The 25,984-nt window shown below is 42.5% G+C and overlaps 2 protein-coding genes across 2 annotated transcripts in view; both read left to right on the top strand.

Moving 5' to 3' along the window:
- Positions 1-207: 207 nt before the first annotated feature.
- LOC310771499 (uncharacterized protein) overlaps positions 208-25,984 on the top strand; it is a 70,816-nt gene continuing 45,039 nt past the window's right edge. The window contains exons 1-6 of the mRNA XM_083664098.1: positions 208-321; positions 534-596; positions 815-1,001; positions 4,700-4,811; positions 6,551-6,754; positions 7,443-7,597. Of these exons, the coding sequence (XP_083520224.1) occupies positions 957-1,001; positions 4,700-4,811; positions 6,551-6,754; positions 7,443-7,597 (516 nt within the window). The 5' untranslated portion in view covers positions 208-321; positions 534-596; positions 815-956. The remainder of the gene's footprint in view (positions 322-533; positions 597-814; positions 1,002-4,699; positions 4,812-6,550; positions 6,755-7,442; positions 7,598-25,984) is intronic.
- LOC310771502 (uncharacterized protein) lies at positions 19,015-25,799 on the top strand. Its single transcript, XM_083664100.1, has 10 exons — positions 19,015-19,024; positions 19,130-19,261; positions 19,346-19,504; positions 19,641-19,780; positions 19,970-20,081; positions 20,520-20,549; positions 21,098-21,278; positions 22,379-22,468; positions 23,248-23,309; positions 25,676-25,799. Exons 2-9 carry the CDS (start codon positions 19,199-19,201, stop codon positions 23,259-23,261), a joined length of 789 nt encoding a protein of 262 aa, XP_083520226.1. The 5' UTR covers positions 19,015-19,024; positions 19,130-19,198; the 3' UTR covers positions 23,262-23,309; positions 25,676-25,799.

Genomic DNA, 25,984 nt, shown 5'->3' with positions numbered 1-25,984 from the left:
CAGTCATTGATACAGTAGGTAGGAGAACTCCTTGCGTCTCAATCCTTGTCTCAGCATCCGTATCCTTTTTCCATGGTTTTTCATTTAAAGTTTGCCTTTTTTTTTTTTATCTAATAATTGAACCATTGACCTCTAACCACCACTGTTGGAGAAACACTAAGCTAATCTATGTTTTGTTTTTACATGCTATTTTCAAGGTACCACTGTTGAAGACATCAGGAGTTGGGGGAAGGATCTGGAGGCTTCTCTGAAGAAGCAAGAGGTTTCCTTTTCCTGGGAGGAGACTTATGTCGAAAATCTCTACCAGTTTCAGAGGGGACAGTAAGTCAATGCTTTATTGGGTTATATAAAAATGTAATGTAATTTTTTTTTTTTTTTTTATATAACACATCGATGTTAACAACAACAATTTAGACTATTAAAAAAGTTTTTTCCGAAGACCCATTGCTTGAAGATTTTCTTGCCTCCTTGGTTTTGCAGTAAACCTATGCTATACCCCCCCCCACCCCTTTTTTACTTCTCTCTTTTCTTAGATGGCAACTTACAACATCTCAAGGAGGAGCTCAAGTTGTGGATTTGATCTCGAGAACGGAAAAGTAGGCGTCATAATGTCAAAACAAATTAAAGTAATCATTTTGCTGTGATTTTAGCAGCCAGGAATACCACTGCCCAGTTGGGTGTGGGGTAGATAGGTAGACAGGCATGGACATTTAAGAGTGTGCTATAAGAATGGCCTCTTGCATAAATGACTTCATGGAATCATTGTAACATGTCTTTCATATGTTGTGTCTGTGTGTGTGCGGGTGTGTATTAGGGCGCAGAGAAAGATCTGTGCTCTAGAAAAGAAGAACCACGTGGAGCAGAGGTGGTCGCTCACCTCCCCTCAGGCCAGGCGTTCCTCTTTTCAGCAATGGAGAAGCGAGCCATGGAGGTGTTAGACAACATCTTTAACCTCAATGTGGAGCGCAAGTTCATGTGTGGCCTGGTCAGGAAATATGCAGGTGAGATGATTAGTTATTAGTAGAGCGGATTAGCAGAATAATTGTGCACTTTTTGAGAAAAGCATGTACCGTAAATTCCGGACTATAAGACGCACCGGTGTATAAGCCGCGGGACCAAAATTGACTATTTTTTTCTTCTATAAGCCGCACCGGTCTATAAGCCGCGGGTGTTTTGATGTTTAATTACCATATGAAAGGGTTCGTGCACAGAGAGGAATGTCGGGAAAGCGATGGCTGTTTGGGGAAGCTCCCATTTATTAACATTTCAACAAAACAAAACAAAAGTCAGGTCACTAATCCCCAGACAAAATCACACAACAATAGGCTATATGTGCAGCAAACCTGTAACCAGAGAAGTCAAGTCACTAATGCTCGTCTTCCTCTTCTTCCTGCGTACTGAAACCACCAAAGTCCTCATCTTCAGTGTCGGAAACGAACAGGTTCAGGGTGGCTTCGTCAACCACTCTCCTCTCTCCTTCATTGTCACTCAAAACCAACGAACTCCTCTTCATCTATAGCTGTGTTTCCATTACAGTTTTTCGCAAAAGAATTGCGATATTTCTACAACTTCGACAATGTACAATTGCGACTTGTAGGCGTTTCCATTGAAGTTGCGTTTGAGTGATTCCCCGTTGCAGCAGCTGCCACAGTGATTACGCACGGGGATCTGCCCCATATCCCGTCCCCTGCATGCTCAAATCCAACCAATGGTCAATGGAAATCCCAACATGAAGTTACAATGCATATAAACGAGCCTGATTATCAATTCAAAAGAAAATGAGTCGCAAAATGTTGCTGGCTGCGTGAATGCAGTCAGCGCGACAGGCAGAGGAAAAAAGGTAGCCTAATAGCCTACAACTGGTCCGATTTAGAGATGGAGGGGGGAAAAGGCTGATTTGGTTCTATAATTGCACCTGAAACGTGTGCAATGTATTAGCCTACTCACAGTCACTGTATTCACTTCAGACAGCACCACCGCACCAGTGTGTGCTTTTCATCCTCTCATCTCGCCGCTGTGCCAAATGCGCGCACACAGGCAGCCTGCTGTCACCATGGACCGATTTCTGCCAAACATTATCTAATTTGCCCGGCTACGCTTTTGCACAACACTCGTCTTTCTGCTAGGTAGCGTTGCTTCAAAGTTTTCCACTTGCTGCGGAGGTTTTGACACGGCTATCGAACCTTACTTACCAAACTTATTTTCCGCTCCTTTTCCAAGGGATAATATGGGTCACATGACGTGCAAATGCGAAAAATGTGTTTCCATTACACTTTTGCGATAAACTGCTATATCGACACGTCTGAAAAACCACCTCATGATCATCTACTGCTCGTTCTCATGCTGTCGAGAACGAGCAAAGCTTTTTTTTGGTGAAAGAATCCTCCAGGGCGCTTCTTGTTAACAGTCCGAGTGAGTGGCAGGTCGAACGTCAAAGGCACTTCATCCATATTTATGATCTGCTCCGGTTCGATGGAATATTCCTTGATCTTCCTTTGTGTGAATTCCCCGAAGTTTGTGATTTTCTCCTGGTAGTCGGGGGAGGGAGTTGATGGGCTTGTGGCCGTTTGCTTACCGTAATTACCATATGTAAGTGGTCACGCACAGAGGGTATTGTCGGGAAAGAGATGGCTGTTTGAGGAAGCTCCCATTTACCGTATTACCGTAACATTTCAACAAAACAACATAACACAACACCACCGTTGTTTATTTTTACAGTGCACACAGTGTCCGCGGTGTGGTGAAAAGAGGGCAAGAGAGGAAATTAAAACAGAAGTGGATTTATAGTTAGAAAGAGTGCTAAAAAAGAGAGTTTTTTTTTTTTTTTTTTTTTTTCTGAAAAAATCCATAGATAAGACGCACCGTTATATAAGCCGCAGGGGCCAAAAAACGGGAAAAAAGCCGCGGCTTATAGTCCGGAATTTACGGTAATTCCTCACATAGTGAGTGAATACCACAAGGATTATTTTCAGATGTGGAGGGAAGTCTGATTTGACCTCAACTCCAAGATGGCCACCATTTTCTGGTGTAAAATGTACAAATCTGCTTATAACAATTGTACATTTTTTGAGAAAAGCACGAACTCTCTCTCAAAGTGAATGAACACTAAGGTTTATTTTCAGATGTGGAAGGAAGTCAGATTTGACCTCAAATCCAAGTTGGCTGCCATTTCCCCAAGATTAATGTACAAATGTGCTTATAACAATTGTGCACTTCTTCAAAGAAGCATGACATTTCTCACATACTAAGTGACCATAAGGGTCAGTAAGATGGAGGGAAGTAAGATTTGACCAAAAAAAAACAAGATGGCTACCATTTTCCCAAATCTAATGTAAATTGGGAAAATGGCGTCCATCTGGGATTTGAGGTCAAATCTGACTTCCCTCCATATCTGTCAATAAACCTTATGGTATTCACTCACTATGTGGGACAGTTCATGCTTCTTTGAAGAAGTGCACACTTGCACATTTGTACATAAGACTTGGGGAAATGCCAGCCATCTTGGATTTGAGGTCAAATCTGACTTCCCTCCACATCAGAAAATAGTCCTTATGGTATTCCAAAAGTGCACAATTCTCTTATTTTTGGGTGCTAATCCGCTATACTATATGCTCTTGTGACACGGATAAATGCTCGGGGAAGGGGGGGGGGGGGGGGGGGGGGATAATGAAAAGAAAATAAATAGTTATACTACAGGGGCCACATTACAGAAACTCCCTATCTTATGTCTTAAGTTAGGATAGGACTAGTTTAAGGTAGGATTTTTTCTGATTTGGTATTACAGAAGCAAATCCTAACTAACTTTAGGAATCCTATCTTATCTTGCTAAATCCTATCTTATGTCTTGTTAGGAAATCCTAAATACTCATCCAGCATCGGTTATCAACTTTTCTGTCTGTTACCCTAGCAACCACTAGCAACAGACACCTCCTCCTTTCTCAACTCGCGGGGGAAGTAGGAGCGCTAGTAGGCTAACGATGTGTGTTGTTGTTCCTCCCCCCTTGGAAACTGTATGTACCGAGGAGCCAAATTGCTGATGGCTGTTGCTACCTCAGTTAAATTACGTGACATAGCAGGTTGAGATATTTTGGATATGTCGGCCACTTCAGTTTGAAAATCTCCCTTCGCAAAAAAAAGTGCAAGAGCCCCGTGTCGCCTAGTCGGTCTCTCCAACACAGGTCTCAGCTCCTCGGCTAGCTGCAGTATCATGTCATCTAACTAGATGTTCTAGAAATTAATGTACCAGTCCAGTCCACTAGCCCCCAATTAAGTTATATATGGCTTTGAGCCGCTCTTGTTTTATATCTTCTTATTATTAAAGCCTTACCACAGCAGTACAACAGACCCTTTTGCACAGATTTTTTACTTATTTCCCATACTCTGTTTTTGTAAATGTATCCCCTTTCATTTGCTTTTAATAGACACTATTATGTGTGGATCTATTTTTTTTATATACATCAAATGCACAACCTGTTAATCTGCAGATGTGTATTTTTCTTGTATGCAGGTATTTTTAATCTGTTCAAGTTAACCATGCTCTGACTTTTTTCTCTCTCAGGTTGAGGCTATTATGTTTTTAATAATACAACAAATTAGACAATATTTTTCCAGTTTTTTGTGTGGCTTTGGCTTTGAACCACCGACCGTAAATATGGATAGTGATTCTGGTAACATCCTGACCTTTGACCTTTGCCTCCAGATGTTTTTGGTGGGACTGACCGGCGGTATCGCCTCAGGGAAGAGCACAGTGTCTTCAATGCTGCGGGAGCTCGGATGCCCCATCATTGATGCTGATGTGGTGGCCAGGAAAGGTAGGCCACTCCCTCTCTCTCTGCTGGTCCTTTAGGCCATGCCCTCTCTCTCTGCCGGTCCTTTCCAGTGCAACCTCTTCCGGTTCACAGAATGAATATACTGTATAGAGATACTGTAGAGAATTAGTGTTGTCACGGTACCAATAATTCAGTAGTCGGTACCGGTACTAGTGAATTTCCACGGTACTCGGTACCAATTTCGGTACCACGGTAAAAAAAACAGACTGATATTTCTTCAACATATTCTCTTTTATTAAAGTATGCAACCATTTCCAATGAACAAATGGCATGTAGCCTTCAACTTTAAAACAAAACAATGTGCTTCTGCTTACTTCTTATATTCAACTCTGTATGGCAGTGAGAGCAGACAGTGCAACACCAGTGGCATGTAGCCCTCAAGTATTGTTTATTGAATTAAAAAAACAAAACGATACGCTCGGTACCATGCAAAAACAGGTACCGAAGTACCGAAAACAATGTAGTACTGACTAAAGGTGCTCTTATACTCGAGCAAAGCTCCGTGGGGTGGGGCCCTGCGAGTCTCCGTGCAGACCTCGCGCTGGGGCAGATGCCATTATACTCAGAAAGTGATCAGCATGTATTGTACAATGGTGAGAACAGCCCGTGAAAAGTCGCAATGAAACGCTATTATGTGCAGTACTGAGTGCGCTTTCACTCTCAAACGACCGCACATCAGCACATGAAGGAATCAAATCACCAAACTTGTTTTTACTGAAAGCCGTTTTACTTCTCAGCCCTGATAGCCTACTCTGTGCTGCTTTTAATCTCTCTCAATAATGCTCTCAACACAACACATTTACTTGGTGAAATTACTAAAAACGAACAGTTGCAAATCAAAGTTTATAGCCTACCACATGGGTCAAGAAATGTGGCGAAAACACAGCTCAGTGTTCAGGGTTCAGTGGCTTGAAAGCGGACATGTTTGGAGAGAAGCCGTGCGCTGCTCGCGCTGTTAGAAAAAAAATCAGGCACAAGGCGAGCGCCAGACGGAGCTAGCAAATAACCACGCCCAACAAATTTACGTCATTTGACGCGCCCGGCCCTCGCTCCACCCCCGCGCCCTTCATGGCAGGGTGAGCATAATTCAGCCTTTAGTACCGAAGTACCGAAAACCGTGACAACACTAATAGAGAATATATATAATATAGGGATAAAATAGGGATGTAACGATAACCGGTTTTAATGATAACCATGATAAAATTCCTTATGATACCGTACCGTTTCAAATTTTCATTATCGTTAAAACCGTGGTACCGTGATTACAGTGTGTTGAAAAACATGGTAAATACTGTCCATTATCAACCAAAGTTGGCAACCTTCTCCCAGATGCAAATGTGCAGCCTTGGAGAAATGATTTCAGTGAGTTTATCACTCCTTTTTGGGTCTGAGTTTTCAATATAAAACGTCGTAAAATGATTTCAGTGAGTCTCGATAATGACGATAACCGTGATAATTTTGGTCACGATAATCGTGATGTGAAATTTTCATACCGTTACATCTCTAGTGTGCAATACAACATAACAGCAAAAAGACATAGGACAATTGGGCAGTGTTAAAACTAGACATTAGGTGATTAAGAAGACAAGACAGTACAACAGTACAGCAGTTTACCTTGAGTTGGGAGGTTGGGTTTAGTTAGTGTGTAATTATGTGACATGTATGATGTCAAGTGGCATTTGTTAAGCACCAACTTCTCACTGCCTGTGCCTCGGTAACAGTGGTGGAGCCCCACAGTGCTGCCTACTGCCGCATCGTCGACCACTTCGGCCCAGAGATCCTGCTGGAGAGCGGGGAGATCGACAGGCAGAAGCTGGGGCAGCTCATCTTCGCCAGTGAGGAAAAGAGGAAGCTGCTGAACTCCATCACTCACCCAGAGATCCACAAAGCCATGCTCAAAGAGATCCTCCTCTACTTCCTCAGAGGTGAGGGAGGAATCAGGCTTACATGGCTCAGTTACAGGTTGACTTGGGGGGGATTAGCTCACTGTGAGGCAGCACTGGCCATCAGATTTGAGGCTGTTCTTCACAAAGCTTCCTAAGTAGGGATGGGGCCGATCCAATATCGATACCAACATAATTCACGGATCGGAATTGGATTGGAATTTTTGTTTTGTTGTTTTTTGCAATTCCAGCGCGGGGGCGCTGGCTGTAATTTGCCCATGTATAATGGTATCCTTCTTTGCCTTGTATATTTTCTTAATTTTGTCTGCTTTTTGCAAGGTATATTTAAAAAAAAAAATCTTTTAATTGGCCAAATCTTTGCCTATGCTGTATATTCAAGAAGAATAACGGTATCGGAATAATATCGGTATCGGCAGATATCCAAATTCAGGTATCGGAATCGAATCGGAAGTGAAAAATGTGGATCGGTGCATCCCTACTGAATACACTTTTATTTTGCCTCACAGTCAAAAGCAAACTTCTTGGAACAGTGAGATAAACCATGAGAACAGTGAGAGAGAGAGAGAGAAAAAAGTAGAGAAGACCAGCTTCAGCTCAGTCCCAGTCCTTGTGCTTTAGGCTGTTGATTATATGTCTTTGGAGTATTATATTGCCTTGTGTGGTGGGAACATTCACCAGCTTGACTGTGAATGTTTCTGTTCCCCTCCAGGCCACAGTGGGGTGCTGTGTGACGGGCAGCAGCAGAGCATCACCTCTCCAGAGCAGCCGCTGAACCTGCCGCCACCTGGGCCTCCGACCCACGACGACAAACAGACAGTCCGACACGTACTGCTGTGTCTGCTGCTATTTGTCAGCCTGCTAGCGGTGCGGATACAATACTGTTATTAATGTTCAAGAGTGTGTGTGTGTGTTTGAGAGAGAGAGAGAGAGAGAGAGAGAGAGAGAGAGAGAGAGAGACAGAGTTAGAGAGAGAGAGACAGAGTAAGAGAGACTGTTTATGTTTAACTGTTTATGTAAGACAGAGTTCAAGTACCAAAAGCAGTGAGTGAAAAGGTAATCCGGCTAAATCAGATGTAGACACAATCCAGATATCAGACGCATGTGAATGATCCTGGCAGGTGTACAGAAGGACAGCATGTCACATCCAAATGTGCTGCTCACTTGTTTCAGCTCCCACAGGTTGCCAAGTTACTGGCAGGGGGGGGGGGGGGGGGGGGATTTCAGGCACTAATGCAGGGTCTAAAATTAATTGCTAATTAATGTTAATCGATAAGCTTCACACTGGATGATATTAGGGGTGCACCGATCGATCGGCAAGCAATCTGTATCGGCCGATTTTGACCTCAAATATGCGATCAAATAATCAACCTAAAATAACCTTTCCAAACTTTCTTTGAGGAGTTTATATATCGGTGATCGGTAATCGGTGATCGGTCGATGATCGGTTGGGCAGATATTTCCCATAGGCGATCGGTGACAAAAAACGTGATCGGTGCACCCCTAGATGATATCATTTGAATCATGGTCGTTGTAGTTCATATAACACTTTCATTAAAGCTATAGTGCGTCACTTTTGTAGTGCAGAACCTTTGTCTCCCCGTTCTGGCAGCGAATGTGCCATTTGCACAGTACGTGACTCCATATGGTGATGTATTCTGAGTGAAACAGGATATACACAGTAGAGTGTGGAGGAGTGTGGGATATACACAGTAGAGTGTGGAGGAGTGTGATTTGACCGTTGAAAAATGGGCGTGTCTGCGGTAAGGGACTGGGTGCTGCCCTGCCCGAGCCTCTGAGGAGAGGGAGACAGCAGTCCGCTGATGTGTTCTATCAGACAAATCTGAAACCTACCGCTCACATTTCATAGAGAGGCAAAGTGGAACGTCACTTCCTGCTTCAGCACTGTACCAGAGATTTTCATCCACCATTTATTTTCCCATAGACATTTCGTAAAAATGCTTATAAAATAGTTTTACTTTGTCGAACCAAACGGTTCAGCTAACGCTATAATCGGGAGAGACCATAGACCATTTCACTCGGACCAAAAAAAACATCGAAAAAATATTTTCTTTAAACCCGCTTTTTTTTTACGCTTTGGTCCCAGTGAAATGTTATGCGATCTCTCCTGTCTCTAAATATATCTGTACCGTTTGGTTTGAACCAGAGCCATGTAGATAGAAGAGTCCCGACATCTCCATTCACTCCAATGGACCAGTTTTTTACTCTGAAGAGTTCCAGGAAGTAAGGTCCTGGATTAAGCAGCACTGTCGAGTTGCAGCAAAATAGACAGTTTGTGTTGTAGCTACTCAGAAAGGGTTTTCCCCCCTTGAATCAAATTGTACATTATCAGCTTTATTTTAGCAGCATGCAAAAGTAGCGTAAGACCCATTCCTGGCTGTTCATTGGCTAATGAGTCTCGCATTTTGGTCCTCCGCTGATGCCACTCTCTCTCTAGAGGACACTAGTTTGAACCAGTAAAACTATTTTTATACGCATTTTACGAAATGTGTATGGGAAAGTGAATGGCAGATGAAAATCTCTGGTACAGTGCTGAAGCAGGAAGTAGGCGGTCACTTTGCCTCTCTATAACGGTCTATGTACAAACACAATATAATGTTAATACAGCCCCTTGGACTGCGTACTCCCTGGCTGCTTCACTGCACTGAGCTGCAGAGGACTGGGTGGTTGGCTGCCTCCAGGCGGAGAGAGCAGGCACTGGTCTTGAAGCGGGCCACGAACTGCGGTAAATGGCGATATTCCTGGAATGCGAGTTAATGAGCCAATCACATGTCCCTCATCTACATGAAATGAGGACATTGCTTGGAATTTTCTTCTAGCCATGAAGATTGATTGACAGCTGTCATGTCATGATATTATTGGTTGAAATTGCATTGAAATTTGATAGTACTAGCTGTCGCTGACGTATGCACATGTAGATTTGGTTATAAGTGAAGACAAAGCCTAGCCGTAGCCTACTGTCATGGCTGTAAAACAGTGGATGAATTGTTTTAGAGCGTCACACAACACAACCTCCAGGAAATGACTTGTTTCAGTATCAGAATTTGATCAATTTGCTCCGATAACATTTGGAAAGTCTAGAAGAGCCGCACATGATTTCATTATTTATACTCATTCAAGTTAGCAGATGGCTAACTGGAAGTTAGAAGCTCTGATCTCAGCAGGAATAACAGAGAAAGTTACTTACAGTATGAACTTTATATGGGAAACACTGCAACATGTATGGATTTCTGAATGTCTCTCTCTCTCTCTCTCTCTCTCTCTCCCTCCCTCCCTCTGTCTATAGAATCTGTCCAGTTGTTTGTGGTGGTTGTTCAACAGAGATCCAGGAAGACTTTATCTAGAACTACAGTTCTTCTGTGCTGTGGCCAACTATGGACAGGTACCTGCGTGCGTGCACGCGCATTGTGTATGTGTGACATGTTTACTGTTGCCTTGTATATTTTAAAAATCTATGTTGTTACATCTCACGATGCATTTTAATAATCTGTTAATAAGCCATAGGCCAGGGTTCAACCAGTGGCCTCATTTTGGAAAATAAATCATACAGGAATCTTTTATTTTTTGTGTATCAGTGTTCTGGGGGAAACTAATACTACAGTAGTAAGTCACAAACCTACAATGTTTACTTTGCCTACTGCAACAAACAGAGGTGTAAATGTGGTGGTTAAGAAAGATGATGTCTGAATAGAGCCCATAATGTGTTGTCCACATGTCTGAAACACACATTTTTATTTTTAGTCTACTTCACACTTCACAGACTGTGCAATTAAGTAATGTGATATGAATAGGCACATAACTGCTAGCCCCCTTGGAGCCTCCTTTTGTACCCCTCTCCTGCTCTTCCCCCTTCCTCTGCTTACTAGCCTTTGCTCTCTTCCTCACTAGTATGGGGCAGGATGCTGTAAGAGTGAACTCTTCCCTCTGCACACAGGTCCCAGAGCTGGCCAAGTGTTCAGTGCTGATGAGGGAGCGCAGCCGAGTGGAGGAGACGATCCAGGCCATGCAACGAGCCGGTGCAGGCAGTCTGCAGGTGACTGAATGGACTGTGTGTGCTGAGAAGAAATGAACGGTCCTCAGGGCATGCTGTTATTGTTCAGAGCTGTTTCACAAGTCTCACAAGTCTCTGTCAGAGCTTTTGAGTCTTCACTTGAGAAGTTCATCCAAGTCCAAGCTTTCACTGAGGCTCAAACCCAAAACCTCCAAATTGAGGTCTGGCCATTGGTTTACTATGGGTACACCCTTGTGTACTCAGATGTCAAATATGGTCTGACAGAGAAGTCTGGAAATTTTAGTCTGGAAAAGAATGGCATTTTGAAATGGAAAATGTGTAGGAACCCTGACTATATGGTTTGGACTAAACAAAACTAACTTGTGTGTGTGCTGACTGAGTAGTGTAGTACAGTGAGTCAGACTATTCTCCTCTAAATAGTCCTATTTCCTCAGGTAATCTCTGACTTCGACATGACCCTCACCAGATTTGCCCACAATGGGAAGAGAGCCACCACCCACAGTAAGCACACAGGCTTATTGTCATCAGAAGCATCTTGTCCAAACTGTTTGGTGATGACAAGTTTGAAACTGCTTCAAACCTTTTTTCCTTGTATTTTTCCAGACATCCTGGATAACCGGTTGTTGATTAATGAAGACTGCACTAGAAAGGTAAGGAAGCATTAATTATTATACACAATTTAAAAAATAATAGGTCTATTTTACACTTCCTCCGTAGTACCTCTGGTTGTTTGATTGGTTGTTGTGCTATATCCGCTGGGCCCTATCGTCGTACAGGTGCTATCGCACTGGTTTGCGCGCCTCTTAATCTTATGCTATCTTCCCTGCATCTTATGCTATCGTCTGCCTCACGCAAGTGTCATTTTGCACTTTGGCCACAATACCATCCAGTTTTGCGCCGGGATCTGAGCGCAGACACAGGTGTGCTTTTGCCACAATAGGATTCCCTGTGTTTGACTCTCATCCTGCACCTACATGTATGACTGTTAAGTCTGTGCAGAAACCTTTCAATTAATATTAGAGACACCCCACTCCAGGCTCCGCCAATAGAGTACCGCAGGGATGACGTATTTGTGTAGGCTTAACCAGAAATCGCCGCCATTTTGGTTCATCAGGGGAAAGGTCTATGGGGTTTTAGAATGGGGATTTCACTTAAATGCATAAAAAAAGTTTATGGGAAGTTGGGAACGTGAATTTGGGTTCAGCAGGATAATCTTCAAACAATCACTTTTATGCCTTGTGAAGCGTTTTCTAAATAAGGTGTTTAAAAAAATTAATTTACTTTCCAAAAGTCATAAAAGTTATTAACATTTGTGAAGATTATCCTGCTGAACCCAGATTTGCGTTCCTATAAACCTTTGTTAACCACAGACTTTATGCATTTAAGTGAAATCCCCATTCTAAAACCCCATTCACTTTTCCTCTTACAAACCCTCTCTATTGTAAGAAATTGAACTCTTCTGGTCTCCTAAATGGGCGTGGTTCTCGGCTTGCGATTGGCTGTCTGTCAATTATTGGCTGACCAGTCTCCTAAGGGGGCGTGACAGTGGCGAAACCTCCATGGCACAAATACAGGAAGTGACTGCAAGTTGGGGTGTCTCTATGTTATGGTATGTGTGTTGCGGTGTCTCTATGTTATGGTATGTGTGTTGGGGTGTCTCTATGTTATGGTATGTGTGTCTGCTCCTTCTACGTTGCAGATGAAGGAGCTGCTGAACACCTACTATCCTATAGAGATTGATGCTAGCCGGACTGCTGAGGAGAAGCTGCCACTCATGGTGGAATGGTAAGGATTCGAGACAGACCAATAGAAATAAGGGACTGTCTGATATTTACGTGGGGTGGGGTAAAATATGATATATATATTTTTTAAATCCACTGCCCTCCCTGACATTTAGATTATTTTCTCTCTGCCCTCCCCCACCCAGTCCAGCCTTTTATCATTTTATACACAACTTAGTTTGTTTGAAATAAAACAGCAACTTTTTATCACACGACCGTCATATCTGGTGAGATATTGAGAGCCTGATTTAAATTGTATTCCTATATGCGCAGCAGCAAGGGCAGCAACGTTTCATGTGATTTGAGTTGTTATAGAAAATATAGCCTATATGCACGGCAGATATTGATTTGGTTCCTGTTACAATTGTGATTTAATGAGACGTGCGGCGGGTCTGCGCATGGACAGATATCACTGATCATAGTATAGTGCCATTTTAATGCATTTAATGTCAATCAAAAGATACAGGTGAAATAGGCTATAGCTGATATTGATCGATTGTTGAAGTTTTTCTTTACTCTGTAGGCTACTCCTCCATTACGTGACTGCAAGCCTTCTATTTAACCTACACAAAATTATGAGAACAATATTCTTCAAAGGCGCAGCACAGAAAGGAATGTGTATGTGCAGGTGCGCCCGTCACCAGTGGGCTAATGTTTTCATTTTCTTATCATCATATAATTTGGTTGTGTGGTCAGTTATAGTTGACTAATGAGCAGAGATGGGAAGTCATCAGAAACCACTGAGATTTGATGTGCTTCTCCAGCACACCGGACCTTTTGGACAATGATGGTGTCAGCTTCCTCCTGCTGAGTTTGTAGATCATATCGGCTCCTTCTTTCTTCCAACCTGATCTCAATGGGGCATGGCTCCTCCCCTGTCACATGGCTCCTCCCCTGTCACCACCAACTTGTAGATGGAAAAGCCGATCTTGGGTCAGCTCACATAAGAGCTAAGGGATGGTGTTTCTAGCTGAGCTCTGTCTCTGTGACATCTCAGGTGATGGACTTGATACTGTAATCATAGCACATGTCTAAGATGAGGTAGACGTCACTGTCTGATAGATATAAAGTCAGCCGTGTCATAACATTTTTGATGAAATCAGCATCAGCTGGCCAGTGGATGGTCCAAAGAAGGGCTGATCCATCAATGACAGTGACATCTGCAACACTGGCATTCCTCCTGGAGATTTTGACTTGGAGTGACTTCTTCAGTGTAGACTTGGATTTACAAATTCACATTCCGTCCTCGGTAAACATGGCAGTTGGGACTGGTGCCAGCTCATAGGCGAGGACATCCTTCATGTCAACTTCATGGTCACTAGACAACAGTGTGATTACCCTTGAATCGATGGCATTTAGGTCATAAATTGTGGAGATGCCAACTTGGATTGATTTGGTTGTTGTCATTGTCTTCACTTTGTTTGAGATGGTGAGACTTTGTTTGAGATGGTGTTGTAAGATCCCTCTGACCAGGTCTTCTCAACATCTTCTAACATTGCCTCCTAACATTGGGGACGGCTTTAGCTCAGGAGGTAGAGCGGGTCGGCCAATGACGCAAGGGTTGGCGGTTCGATCCCCGCTCCCTCCCAGCTGCTGTCGTTGTGTCCTTGGGCAAGACACTTAACCCCAAATTGCTCCCGATGGTGTGTAGGCACCCTGCGTGGCAGCCTGCCGCCATTGGTGTATGAATGGGTGAATGTAGACTATCTACTCATTGTAAAGCGCTTTGGATAAAAGCGCTATATAAATGCAGACCATCCTCAATCTTTATGGCACTGTCTACAATAGACAGTTGGTAGGGTGATCTTGATGTTCATGATGCTTTCCCCTGGGTGTTCATTGGGATCCAATGGATGGAGGCAGGTTTCCAGTTTCTGACAAAGTCCTTGACTTTGGCATGTGCTTAACCCATGGCTTTAGCCTCCACCTTGTGATAGAGATGAACCTATCTGTCTTATCCTCTTCTATCTCCTTCATGTCTGACACAATCTTGCAGCATATGTGGTGGCTCAGGGCCCATATCTTCAGTGCCTATGGCTTCACGGTAATCCAATGATCCCTCCATCACTGTGGCCGTACCTCATGAAAGTGGACTCTATGAACTGGTTGCTCCACAGGCCATTCCATATTCCACTAATGTGTCGCATCACATGCTGCTCCTGGAGAAAATTGCTTTGTGGAGAAAGCTTCTCCATGGAATGAAGATACTGTAGTATGGCCATACCTGATATGGTTGACATGGCCAGCTGCAAAGTAGTAGGTAAGCATCTTCTGGAATGTGGTCAGATGGAGAAGCCAGTCACCCTCACGTTCAGCCCAGATGTATGACATCATCAGCATCATTGGTTTCACCAAGACCTAAACCCAAAGTCTGGCTGTTCTGGTCTGACTCATAATCTGATCCAAGGCTGCTTTCTGGAAATTTCTTACCGGAACTCCAGAGAGCCCACTATCAGCCATCAGTGAACATATAGCCCCAACAAAACTCATCAATGTGTGCATACTCCCAAGTAGGGATGTAACGATAACCGGTTTAATGATAACCGTGATACAATTCCTTACAATAACTGTACCGTTTAAAATTTTCATTATCATTAAAACTGTGGTACCGTGATTACCGTGGTACCGTGATTACAGTGCTTTGAAAAACATGGTAAATACTGTCCATCATCAACCAAAGTTGGCAACAGTCTCCCAGATGCAAACGTGCAGCCTTTGAGAAATGATTTCAGTGAGTGTATCAATCCTTTTTGGATCTGAGTTTTCAGTATAAAATGTTGTAAAATGATTTCAGTGAGTCTCTCAGTACTTTTTGAACATTTTCAGCATTTTCTTTATGAATACAGTGATAATACAATAATCGTGATAATTTTAGTCACGATAATCATGATGTGAAATTTTCATACCGTTATATCTCTCCCCCCAAGACGTTTTAAGCGGCACAGCTGCATCTATAAGTGACGTGTGTCTGTTTGAGGCGAGATGTGTGTGAGGCGAGATGCAGTGTCCCAGCCATTGGGGTGGCCCAAGTGGGGCACAGACTCAAGAAAGGGTAGCACTGATTGTGGCATTTAGGAAGGATGTAGAAAGTTTTCCCTCACCAAAATTTAGCCTAACTTCACTCTAGCTTAAAAATAAGCCCACTACAGCCTCTGAAAGACAGTATTGTTGGCCACAGATGCCAGCATCCTCAGGATTTTGGGGTGGCCAATTAGATTTCAGGGGTGGCCAGTGCCACCCCTGGCCACTCCCTAGAAACTCCCCTGCCGAGATGTGCACACAGGATTTGAGCAGTGCACCTAGACCCCTCCCCCCGGCTGTACAAGGAATTGAGAGTGGAGACAGAAAGTGTCGCAGCTCAAAGCCAGTGAAACATGCACACACCCACACAGTCGCGCACATGCACACACACACACACACAGACACACACACACACACACACACCACTCAACCACTCTACTACCATCTCTGCAGGGACTGACCCGCAGAGGAGAGAGGGGAGCGGGCACAGTCCCTGCAGAGATGGTGAGAGTGGTTGAGTGAGAACACGGTGAAGGAAGGAGACCGGGAGATGGCAGAGGAGGGAGGGGGGGAGGGAGGGGTGGGGGGATGGGATGGGGGGTGGGGGGATGGGGGGGAATGGGATGGGGGAGGAGGAGAGGGAGGGGAGGGGTGGGGGGATGAGAGGGATGAGAGGAGGAGGAGGAGGGAGGAGAGGAGGAGGGAGGGGATGAGGGAGGTGGGGGGTGGAGAGGGAGGGTGGGGATGGGGAGGGAGGAGGAGGGGGAGGAGAGGGGTGGGGAGACGACTTCAAATCCCCTGCAGGAATCGAACCTGCACTTCTCCGCATACAATGCGGTTGTTAAGGTGACTGCCTTAACCCCTAGACCATCAGCCTAGGTAACTTACAATGGATCTCTAGGCGGTTTTGTTATGGCTTTCCCAATGAAAGACTTGAAAAGGTTTTAGTGTCCGTACCGGGATTCAAACCACAAACCTTTGGGTTGGAAGGCATTGTCTTTCACCACTGGACTACAGCCCAGCTCAAACACACAGAACATGCAGCAAGTAACATAGATGTGCTTAAGATTAGGGTTTTCTTAACCACGACCATACCCTAACCCAATCGATATGTTTTAGAAACATAAATAGAAACGACTTAATTTTCTAATGCTAGAGCATGCATTCTCAATTGCTGCAATTAGTCAGATGATAACATTCTCATTCCAAAAGTATTTTTTCAGTGTTTGAATTTTGGAGAAACTTCCACTTCCTGTGGGACTGAACTGAAAAGGAATTTAAGTCACGGCTGGTCTTGTACTGTTCTCTACAGGTGGACTAAAGTGCATGAGCTGTTGATCCAGCAGAAGATCAGGAAGGACATGCTACCCCAGGCCGTCAAGGACTCCAGCGCTATGCTCAGGTCCACACAGCTCACAGGACACATTTACAAAGACCCTGTCCCAGAGACAAATATGAGCTTGGCAATAATGTCTACAAATGTCTCTACAGTCGAGTTTTGGACATTTGACATTTTCCTCAAGCCACCACATGATTGTCTCCAGACATAAAGCTAAACAATAGGACATTTGTTTGCCCATTGTTGCCAATGTTGTAGCCCTCTGCACAAAGAAAACTCTTGCAAATCTGAGGCTGTGATGAAAACATTAAAATAGCAGTTCAATAGAGCTGTTGTCATGGCTGTGACTGGTTGCAAGACAGTTTCTAATCACGGTGGATAAAGGGTTAAATAACCCTAACCCTAATTTGACTTGGATAAATAAATCGCGGTGGATAAAGTTAGAGCTGCACTTCAGTCAAATGAACAGCATGGCATATTTTCACACTATAGAAAAGTGTTCGCTTGGATATGATAGCTAATGTTGAATTCAGATGACGCAAACTTTAATATCTAGATTCATAGAAGAAACTAACTACTCAAAATCCCTCACAAAGATCTGCAGATGTTTTTAACCAATGGTTTTGTGGAGATTTGGTCTCATTTATCAGATGGTTCCTTCGCTGCCCTTTACTATTATATGTTTAAAAACAACAGCACATCAAATATATTTGAGATGTGTGAAGTAGTTGAAAAAACCTGCAGATTTCAAAATCCAGCCCATTGGTTCAGGTGTCTAATGAGGTGTGTTTGTGTGTGTCTGTCTTCAGGGAAGGTCATAAGGTGTTCTTTGACCGTTTGGCCGAGCACCAGGTTCCTCTGTTGATCTTCTCGGCCGGCGTAGGTGACATCCTGGAGGAGGTGATCGGCCAGAACCACGTCTTCCACCCCAACGTCCGCATCATCTCCAACTACATGGACTTTGACCACAGCGTGAGTGTTTGTGCACTTCATAATATGAAATGTTTTGTGTAATAAATACATAGATACTAGAGATCACCCGGTATGCCCATAGACCAGTGACAGCCTGATGACCATAATATATCTGTGCAGGTTAATCAGATTGATCAATATCTAAGAAAAACTCACTTTCCAGGCTGCAACAAAACATAAGTACTAATAACCAGTGTTGGGGAGTAGTGAACTACATGTAGTTGAACTATGTAGTTTAACTACATTTTGTAGTGGCTTGCTGGTAGTTCAAACTACAATTTTGGGCAATAAAATGAAAGGAACAGGCACAGCTCCAGGATTTTTTAAATAATATTGGTGTAGATGTGTAGATACTATGAGAGGTATCCACCTGATCATAATCCACATCTACAACCCAGAAGAGAGGATGAATACAGCAACCCTAACTGAACACTGTCTTGTTGTTAAGGGGATACTGCGAGCCTTCAAAGGTCAGCTGATCCACACCTTCAACAAGCGGGAGGGCGCTCTGCAGCACGCAGCCACGCTTAGCGAGCTGCAGGACCGTCCCAACGTGCTGCTGCTGGGGGACGCTCTTTCCACTGGGTGTCGTTAGGTGTTTGAACCCGGAAGGGCGAACGGTTTTTACCGCACTGCGTGCTCTCGTGCCGGTAATGTTTGTGCTACATTTGCTTTCTGTAGAAAAGAACTTTGCTGTATTCATATCGGTGAAATGGAATAAATGGATGGGTTCCGAACATCAAGGACAAGCCTTCTTCGTCGTTCTTATACAGCACTCAGTGCAATGTTATCGTATATATTAACATCAGCACAGCTAGCGAGTCAGCCACAACTCAACCCGGTAATTCAAGCACCTCGGTGGCTTACAGTATAGGGCTGTGAGCCTGCCTCAACACCCTGAAAGATTAATCATTTGTAAAATCCTTTTTGTTGCAGCAAGAATGCATGTTGTTGTTTGCACATTCTGTATGTGCGAATCAGAACATGCAACTCCTATCCGTTTGGGGTTGTGGCCAGCTTCACCCAGACGCCCACAAACAGCCATATCCTTGAGTCTGATGAGACTAATTTCTCTTCTCCAACTGGAATGTGGGGTCTCCATGAGGGGAATCATTTCAGCGATCCAGGAAGCCTTTCCTTCAACTCAGGTGGATCTTATGTTATGAATATGGAATTCCTTTTCTACCACATTAGCAGGGCTCACATTATTGGCATCTTATTAATCTTCAAATTCCTATTTTGTTGCGTTTTAGCTGCTTGAACTGTATAGCATTTTGGTGAAGGAATGCTATGAAGAGTTCAGGCACTGGCAGTTCCAGCAGATGGCCTGCTCTGTTTTGGCACCAAGACTGACTGATGGAGCCAGCTGTCCCATGTGTCCAAAGGTACAGTAATAATTGTTATGGCATGTCTGGATGTGCATTATTATTTCATGTGCGTATATTTAATCATTGCTTGTATTATATTAGGAAAATGGAACCCTCTGTGTGGCTGCCGACGCGCTGTTTGGACTTCCACGGAAAAAGTCGTCAGGGGAAAGTTTTGAGCCTCCAAAACATGAAGATAGATTTTTCCTCAATCAGAGTGAAGTGGACAGTTTTGTTGAACATGCAAACCCTCAACCAGAGGTAGGACTATAGTTTCATTTGAGAGAAGAATTCCACCTACATGTGATAGTTTTAAGAAAGCGATCTGCTTTGTTACTCATGTCAAATCAATGTAACATGCTTAGTGATGAAAGGATTCTGTCTTTTCCCCTCAAAGGGGGGGTGTCCTGGATTCCATGCTGGGAGTGCAATCCGGTCAAGAGTCAGGTTCAAAAAGCTGGATGAAACTGGCGTATTCGGGCTCACCTGCAGGCATGAGCATCCAGTCAAGTTTCTAAACTTGAAATCTGGAGAAAGGTATTTGATTTTTGCAAGAACTAATGCTAAATATATGCTTAAATACATCATTTATTTGATTTAAGTTAAGTTATCCTTTATTTATCCCCATGGGGAAATTCATCCTCTGCATTTGACCCATCCTCTACTAGGAACCTTCCTAGAACTAGGAGCAGTGTGAATCTAACTCTTTTTGCTTAATTTCTTCAGACTGTCAAATGCTGTCCTCTTGCTGAAGGAATTCAGTAGAGAGCAGGAGGAGCGCCAGCTGAAAATGGTTTTCATGTACGACATCGCGTGCAAACTCAAACCCCACCTACAGGTAACACTACATATTTAAGTTACGGTACTATTGCAGAGCAAATGTGAAAGGTTTTAAAATCATTGCATCTATATCTATCTATCTATATATCCATCTAATTTCTGCATCTCTGTCTGTCTCTATCTCTGTGTGTCTGTCTCGGTCTGTCTCTCTCCCTCTGTCTGTGTCTGTCTCTCTGTCTGCCTGCTTATCTGTAACTGACTGTCTGTCTGCCTCTGTCTGTCTGTGTCCTACTTCCGGATTTCCCCCTTGATTTGATGGAAGCAGGTAATAAAGCATTTTACCTGGAACCAAATGCAACCTTGTTTTTGTTACAGAGCTGGGGGATAAGTCAAAAATGTCTTTGCTGGGGTCAAGAGGGTGTGGGATCAGTCAATTGACTATGTGTAGTTATGAATTAAAGTTGTGTTTTCTTTACTTTTTCTGCCATTTCTTTAGCGCCACTATCCTGACCTGATGAACAACAAGGTCAGTGTTCCATTCTTATGGGCACAATCTTGCATGTCAGGTTAGGAACATTTTCTACCTGGATCAGAAAGTAGATGTTTGCTAGTTGAGCCTGATGCACAGTCTATTTTCCATAGACTGTGCTTTAATAAGTACAAAAAACTACCGCACTAGACTCGGGGTCCCCACGGGTCCTTAAAATCATTGAAATCTATGCCTTAAAAGTTTGTGGAAATAGACATTGAAGGTGCTTGAATTTAGGGTAGCATTGTGTCTCCACAGTACTTTTTTTTTGCTGTATTGCATAAGAGAAGGTAAGAGACCACAGCACAGTTGAGAAGTGTTCACACATTCAAGCCTCTCTCTTTTTAATTGTCTGTGAGCCTGCTAGTTCTCATCATAATTTCTTCATAGTTGTAACAGTAATTAACCTTGATCCATGTCTCTAACTATGCCGTGTTGGCTCCCTGAAATTTCCTGATCATGATCGGGCAAGTCGTTGAGGAGGACATGAATACACCAACTAAGCATGATTAATATTTTACAGATGTTTTATGTCGTGTTTACAGTTCCAGTTCAACACTCGATTCCACAAGGGAACAGGACTGGCTGATGGGGAGCAGAGTGAGCGCTTGTGGTCCTACCTGCGAAAATTTGGAAAAATCACAAAGGAGATGACCCCATCTCATCGCACAGACCTCCTTACAGATGCTCTCCTGCACTACTCTGCCAAAGTGCAACAGAAGCAAAGTGAGTTGTTTGTGTGTGTGTGTGTGTGTGTGTGTGTGTGTGTGTGTGTGTGTGTGTGTGTGTGTGTGTGTGTGTGTGATACACACTATAATTGCTTTGGACGGCTGGACTTGACAAAATAGGAATCTGCATATTAAAGCCTAGGGTGGGGTTGGTATTTTTGTTAAGGATGAGTTACTTCAGTATTTCAAGGTTAACATTGTTGATAAGGCAGTAGATGATATTTTTGCTTTAAGATTTGAACACCGAGTTTCACAATATTTTTTTGTTACTTTTTCATGCTACCTATCACCCGAAGGCGCTGCACGGGGAAGGGACTTGGGGGATCGGTGTAAAGTGCCTGACCATTTCCTAAATTTAAAGCCAATGCTCAAAGGTACCCTACAGTTCAGCCCCCAGTTGATCTAAATAAAAGTAGGCGACCTAGAGTCTTCCCTGATAACTTTCTTTCATCAGAGTTGTGTTGCACTGTTTTACTAGAAATTATCAGACATATGGGTTGTTGGGATAATCAGGAGGATGTGGATCTCTGCTACAGTTCACTGTGCAGTGTTCTCTATGCAGAGATAGATAGACACTCTTCCACTAAGACTTCTGGCTTACCTACAAGTCTAGGACATCAACTAAAAGGTAAAGCTTTTTGGAACTGTGAATTAAATCCATTATGGGCTGATGTAAGAACTACTGAAAATAAATTTCTAAAATGCCGAAAAAATGCCTCAGGGATGCATTTATAAGCAGTGTCAACACATCTCTGAAAAAAAGACTACGTTTCTTTAAGCAGAGATTCAACAGGGGCCAAGCGATGCATTTGGAACAGCTTCAGTGTAAAAATCCAAAATAAGTTAAATTACCGTAACCGTTTGGGCCCTAGGAAAGCTGTCGGAATACTTATGGGGATTTGGATAATGAGACTGAAAGTGTCCCGAAGATATGGGAAAGTGAATTTGCCAATAATTTCCCCCCTTGCTCTCAAGTACCCCCTGTAGTAGCTCTACATATGCGTACCCCGCTTTGGGAACCACTGCTCTACATAGAAAAGTCAATAATCCAGCCTCTGTCTTTGGTTAAATCTTAGCACTGTATTTCTCTTTTTGTAGTAACAGGCATTCCTCAGCGACTTCTGAAGGCCGAGAAAATAAAGGAGGAGTCAAAGAAAGAGTTGACAAACCTCATGAAGTCTTTGCCAGGTATTTAAACTATGTCTTCATTTTGTGTTAATTATTGTCATGCAATTATTATCTTCACACTGTACTTCTATGGGTGTCTTTTTACATGGCAATTCATTTTTGGTTTGATATACTGTATACTCCTGTACTCCGTAACATGTTCTCTCATTTACATTATGTCATTTAGCAAATGCTTTTATCCAAAGCGACTTACAATATCACATTCTGCTATGCAACACCATCTACAACAGTTCCACTTTTGAAGCAAGAAAGTAGCATTAGTAAGAGTAGCATTCGTTTTTCAGAGTTTTTTTCTTCAATTTTTTTGGGTGGGGGGGGGGGTAGATTAAGAGGGGTTAGTTACTTTACTTTTACTTTACTTTATTTATATTTGGCAGACGCCTTTATCCAAAGCGACATACAACCAGGTTAAAACAGTACAGCAATAACAAGAAAAAATTAATAAAAGTTTTAAACGAAAAAATGTATAAACGGCAATTAAATTAGAACATATTTACAGACAATAGACGTGCGGATGAGAAGAATAGGAGGATAGCAAGATAGAAGAGAGAAGAGATAAAAGTGCATAAGGATGAAAGTGCATAGGAGCTAGAGGGTTAACACAGTTGTAACACAGTTACAGTAAGCAGTGTTGGGCAGTTACTTTCAAAATGTAATAGACTACATATTACTAGTTACTTTCATTTGAAAGTAATAAGTTACTTTACAATATTACTTTCTGTGTAGAGTAACTTGTTACTTATTACACTACTTTTGCATTACTTTCACCAAAATAACAGCAGTAGCAGAATGACATCGCTGCCCCGGAACCATCCCGAAAAATAATTTCAACCGCCTTGAAGTCAGTGTAAACAATGCAAAATTCTAAATTTTATTCTTTTCCTTTGTTATTATCATCTATAGTGGTTTTTTGCATAAAAACACAGTTTGATTAGGAAATGATTGTATCTTTTTTTAAATATGTGCTTTGATTGAATCAAATGTAACTCAAATTGTAACTTGAGTTACTTGACAAAGTAACTGGTATAATACTACTGAAATCCTATAAGTAATAAGTTATATTACTGAGTTACTGCTAAAAGTAATATATTACATGTAATATGTTACTTTTGTAATGAGTTACCCCCAACACTGACAGTAAGTAATCCGATGGGACAAGGGATATTCTCTCTACTTGTATTTGGTTAGAAATCAACTTTCCCTGAGTGTTTCTTTTACTTACCCCTATAAAAAATGTTTTTGAGTTTCCTACAGTACTATGGGTGGGGGTTTGTTAACTCACTAACTTTTGCAATAGCGTGCTTGTTGAAACCTGTTTAGCCACGATGAAGTTACAGTTGCTTCCCTCAACATGCGCTAAGGGGACTTCTCTGTTTGAGCGAAAGGTGGGAGAGTCTTTTACTAGTACAGAGATGAATAGCTAATTGATGACCACTAGTAAAATAAGCTGTCATATAAACAAAGCCCTATAATATCAAGAAAGTGCCGTATACTGTATACTGTATATGCACCTACGGGCGAGTTGCGGTATTTACTGATGTGGCACTTTACTTCCCCAGGCAAGCCTATAGGCGTTGATTCCTGTATCAAATCTCCCATCAACAGTCCTGAAGATTATTGTGAATAAATATGTACATTTGCTCTAGATGCAGAAAAACCCTGGCTGTTGATACTGGCTCAGTATACATTATCCCGCTTAGAACACGGCCTACAACTAAATCATTCAATAATCTGACAAAAATAATTATTCAAATATTTTAATAGCGTTTTCAACACAAAGTGGTTTCATTCGTAATTGGCACACAAGACACCACAGCTGCAACTGGTTGGCCTAATTAGTAGGCTAGTGGTTGCTGACAAAAGGCTCTTATCAACTGATTAATACCAGGTGTGGCAGAGCAGCGGTCGGTCGTCGAGAAATAATGACCGGTGAATATTGTTGATTGACCAATCAGAATCGAGTATTCGAGAGAGCCGTGTTCTAATATGAATTAACTGCTTGCAAGGAGCACCTTCATAACCTCTTGAGTGTTCACTTACTCACTGACTAACAACATTTGGCATATTTAAAAGCACTGGATAACTAAATAATTCCAAATTCTGTTATATTTTCAGAACTAAGACAAATACTGTGATGATATTTTTGCTTTATCGACCCGTACTAGTATTAACACACTTTATCTAGAGTAAGACATAAGCCAGCTTATACCATGGTCTGGGTGAATACTCGATTCTGATTTGCTGTAGCGTGTCCATTATTTTGTTATAATGTAAACCTAGCTAAGTCCTGGCAAACGTCTGTTCACAATTCATATCCATGTGCCATGTCCTCAGCAGAGCCGTTTGAGCTCTATACCACCGTTCAGTGTTAATATGTCACTTTCATAAATTTAGAAGAAAAAAAAGGTCAAAGTAACCATTTGGGTTACCCTTGTGTGCTCAGTTGATCAAAATGACGGGCATTTACGGAGATCTGACGTTTACATTTGTCAGCTGACCGAAGCGCTCGAGCGCAACCATAACAACAACAAGGAAGCAGTCACCTGTCATAAACAAACGAAAATCTGAATTATCTTAGCCTAAAAGGCTGCATTCCACAGGATGCCGACTGCCCCTATGAACTTACTGATACTGTAGCCTATGAGCGATCAGCCACATGCTGCGGCCGTCTGAGTCTATTTCATCCTGTGAAAATCTTGAGCAGCCTAGGGGATTTTGTCTCCGGTTCTCAAAGTTATGACAACTAGATTTAGATTGCAAAATGCATGAAAATGAATGAATGAAATGAATGGACTTGTTTTGTTTCTTTGGTTAGTGACTATGGTATAAGCGGGTTAATGCACTTGGAGGTGTCCATTATCAGAAATTAATGGACTGCGCCTCTGCATTGTCCATTAATTTCTGAGAATGGACACTTCATCGCGCATGAACCCTTACATATGATCTATTACCTTGAATACAGTTCTATGGAGATTAAACATGTTTAATATCAGAGCCCCCATACACCGTGCAGTCATTGATACAGTAGGTAGGAGAACTCCTTGCGTCTCAATCCTTGTCTCAGCATCCGTATCCTTTTTCCATGGTTTTTCATTTAAAGTTTGCCTTTTTTTTTTTTATCTAATAATTGAACGATTGACCTCTAACCACCACTGTTGGAGAAACACTAAGCTAATCTATGTTTTGTTTTTACATGCTATTTTCAAGGTACCACTGTTGAAGACATCAGGAGTTGGGGGAAGGATCTGGAGGCTTCTCTGAAGAAGCAAGAGGTTTCCTTTTCCTGGGAGGAGACTTATGTCGAAAATCTCTACCAGTTTCAGAGGGGACAGTAAGTCAATGCTTTATTGGGTTATATAAAAATGTAATGTAATTTTTTTTTTTTTTTTTATATAACACATCGATGTTAACAACAACAATTTAGACTATTAAAAAAGTTTTTTCCGAAGACCCATTGCTTGAAGATTTTCTTGCCTCCTTGGTTTTGCAGTAAACCTATGCTATACCCCCCCCCAC

Source organism: Poromitra crassiceps (assembly GCF_964638095.1).
Source record: "Poromitra crassiceps genome assembly, contig: HAP1_SCAFFOLD_710, whole genome shotgun sequence".
NCBI lineage: Eukaryota > Metazoa > Chordata > Actinopteri > Beryciformes > Melamphaidae > Poromitra > Poromitra crassiceps.
This window is presented reverse-complemented; position numbering and strand designations above follow the sequence as displayed.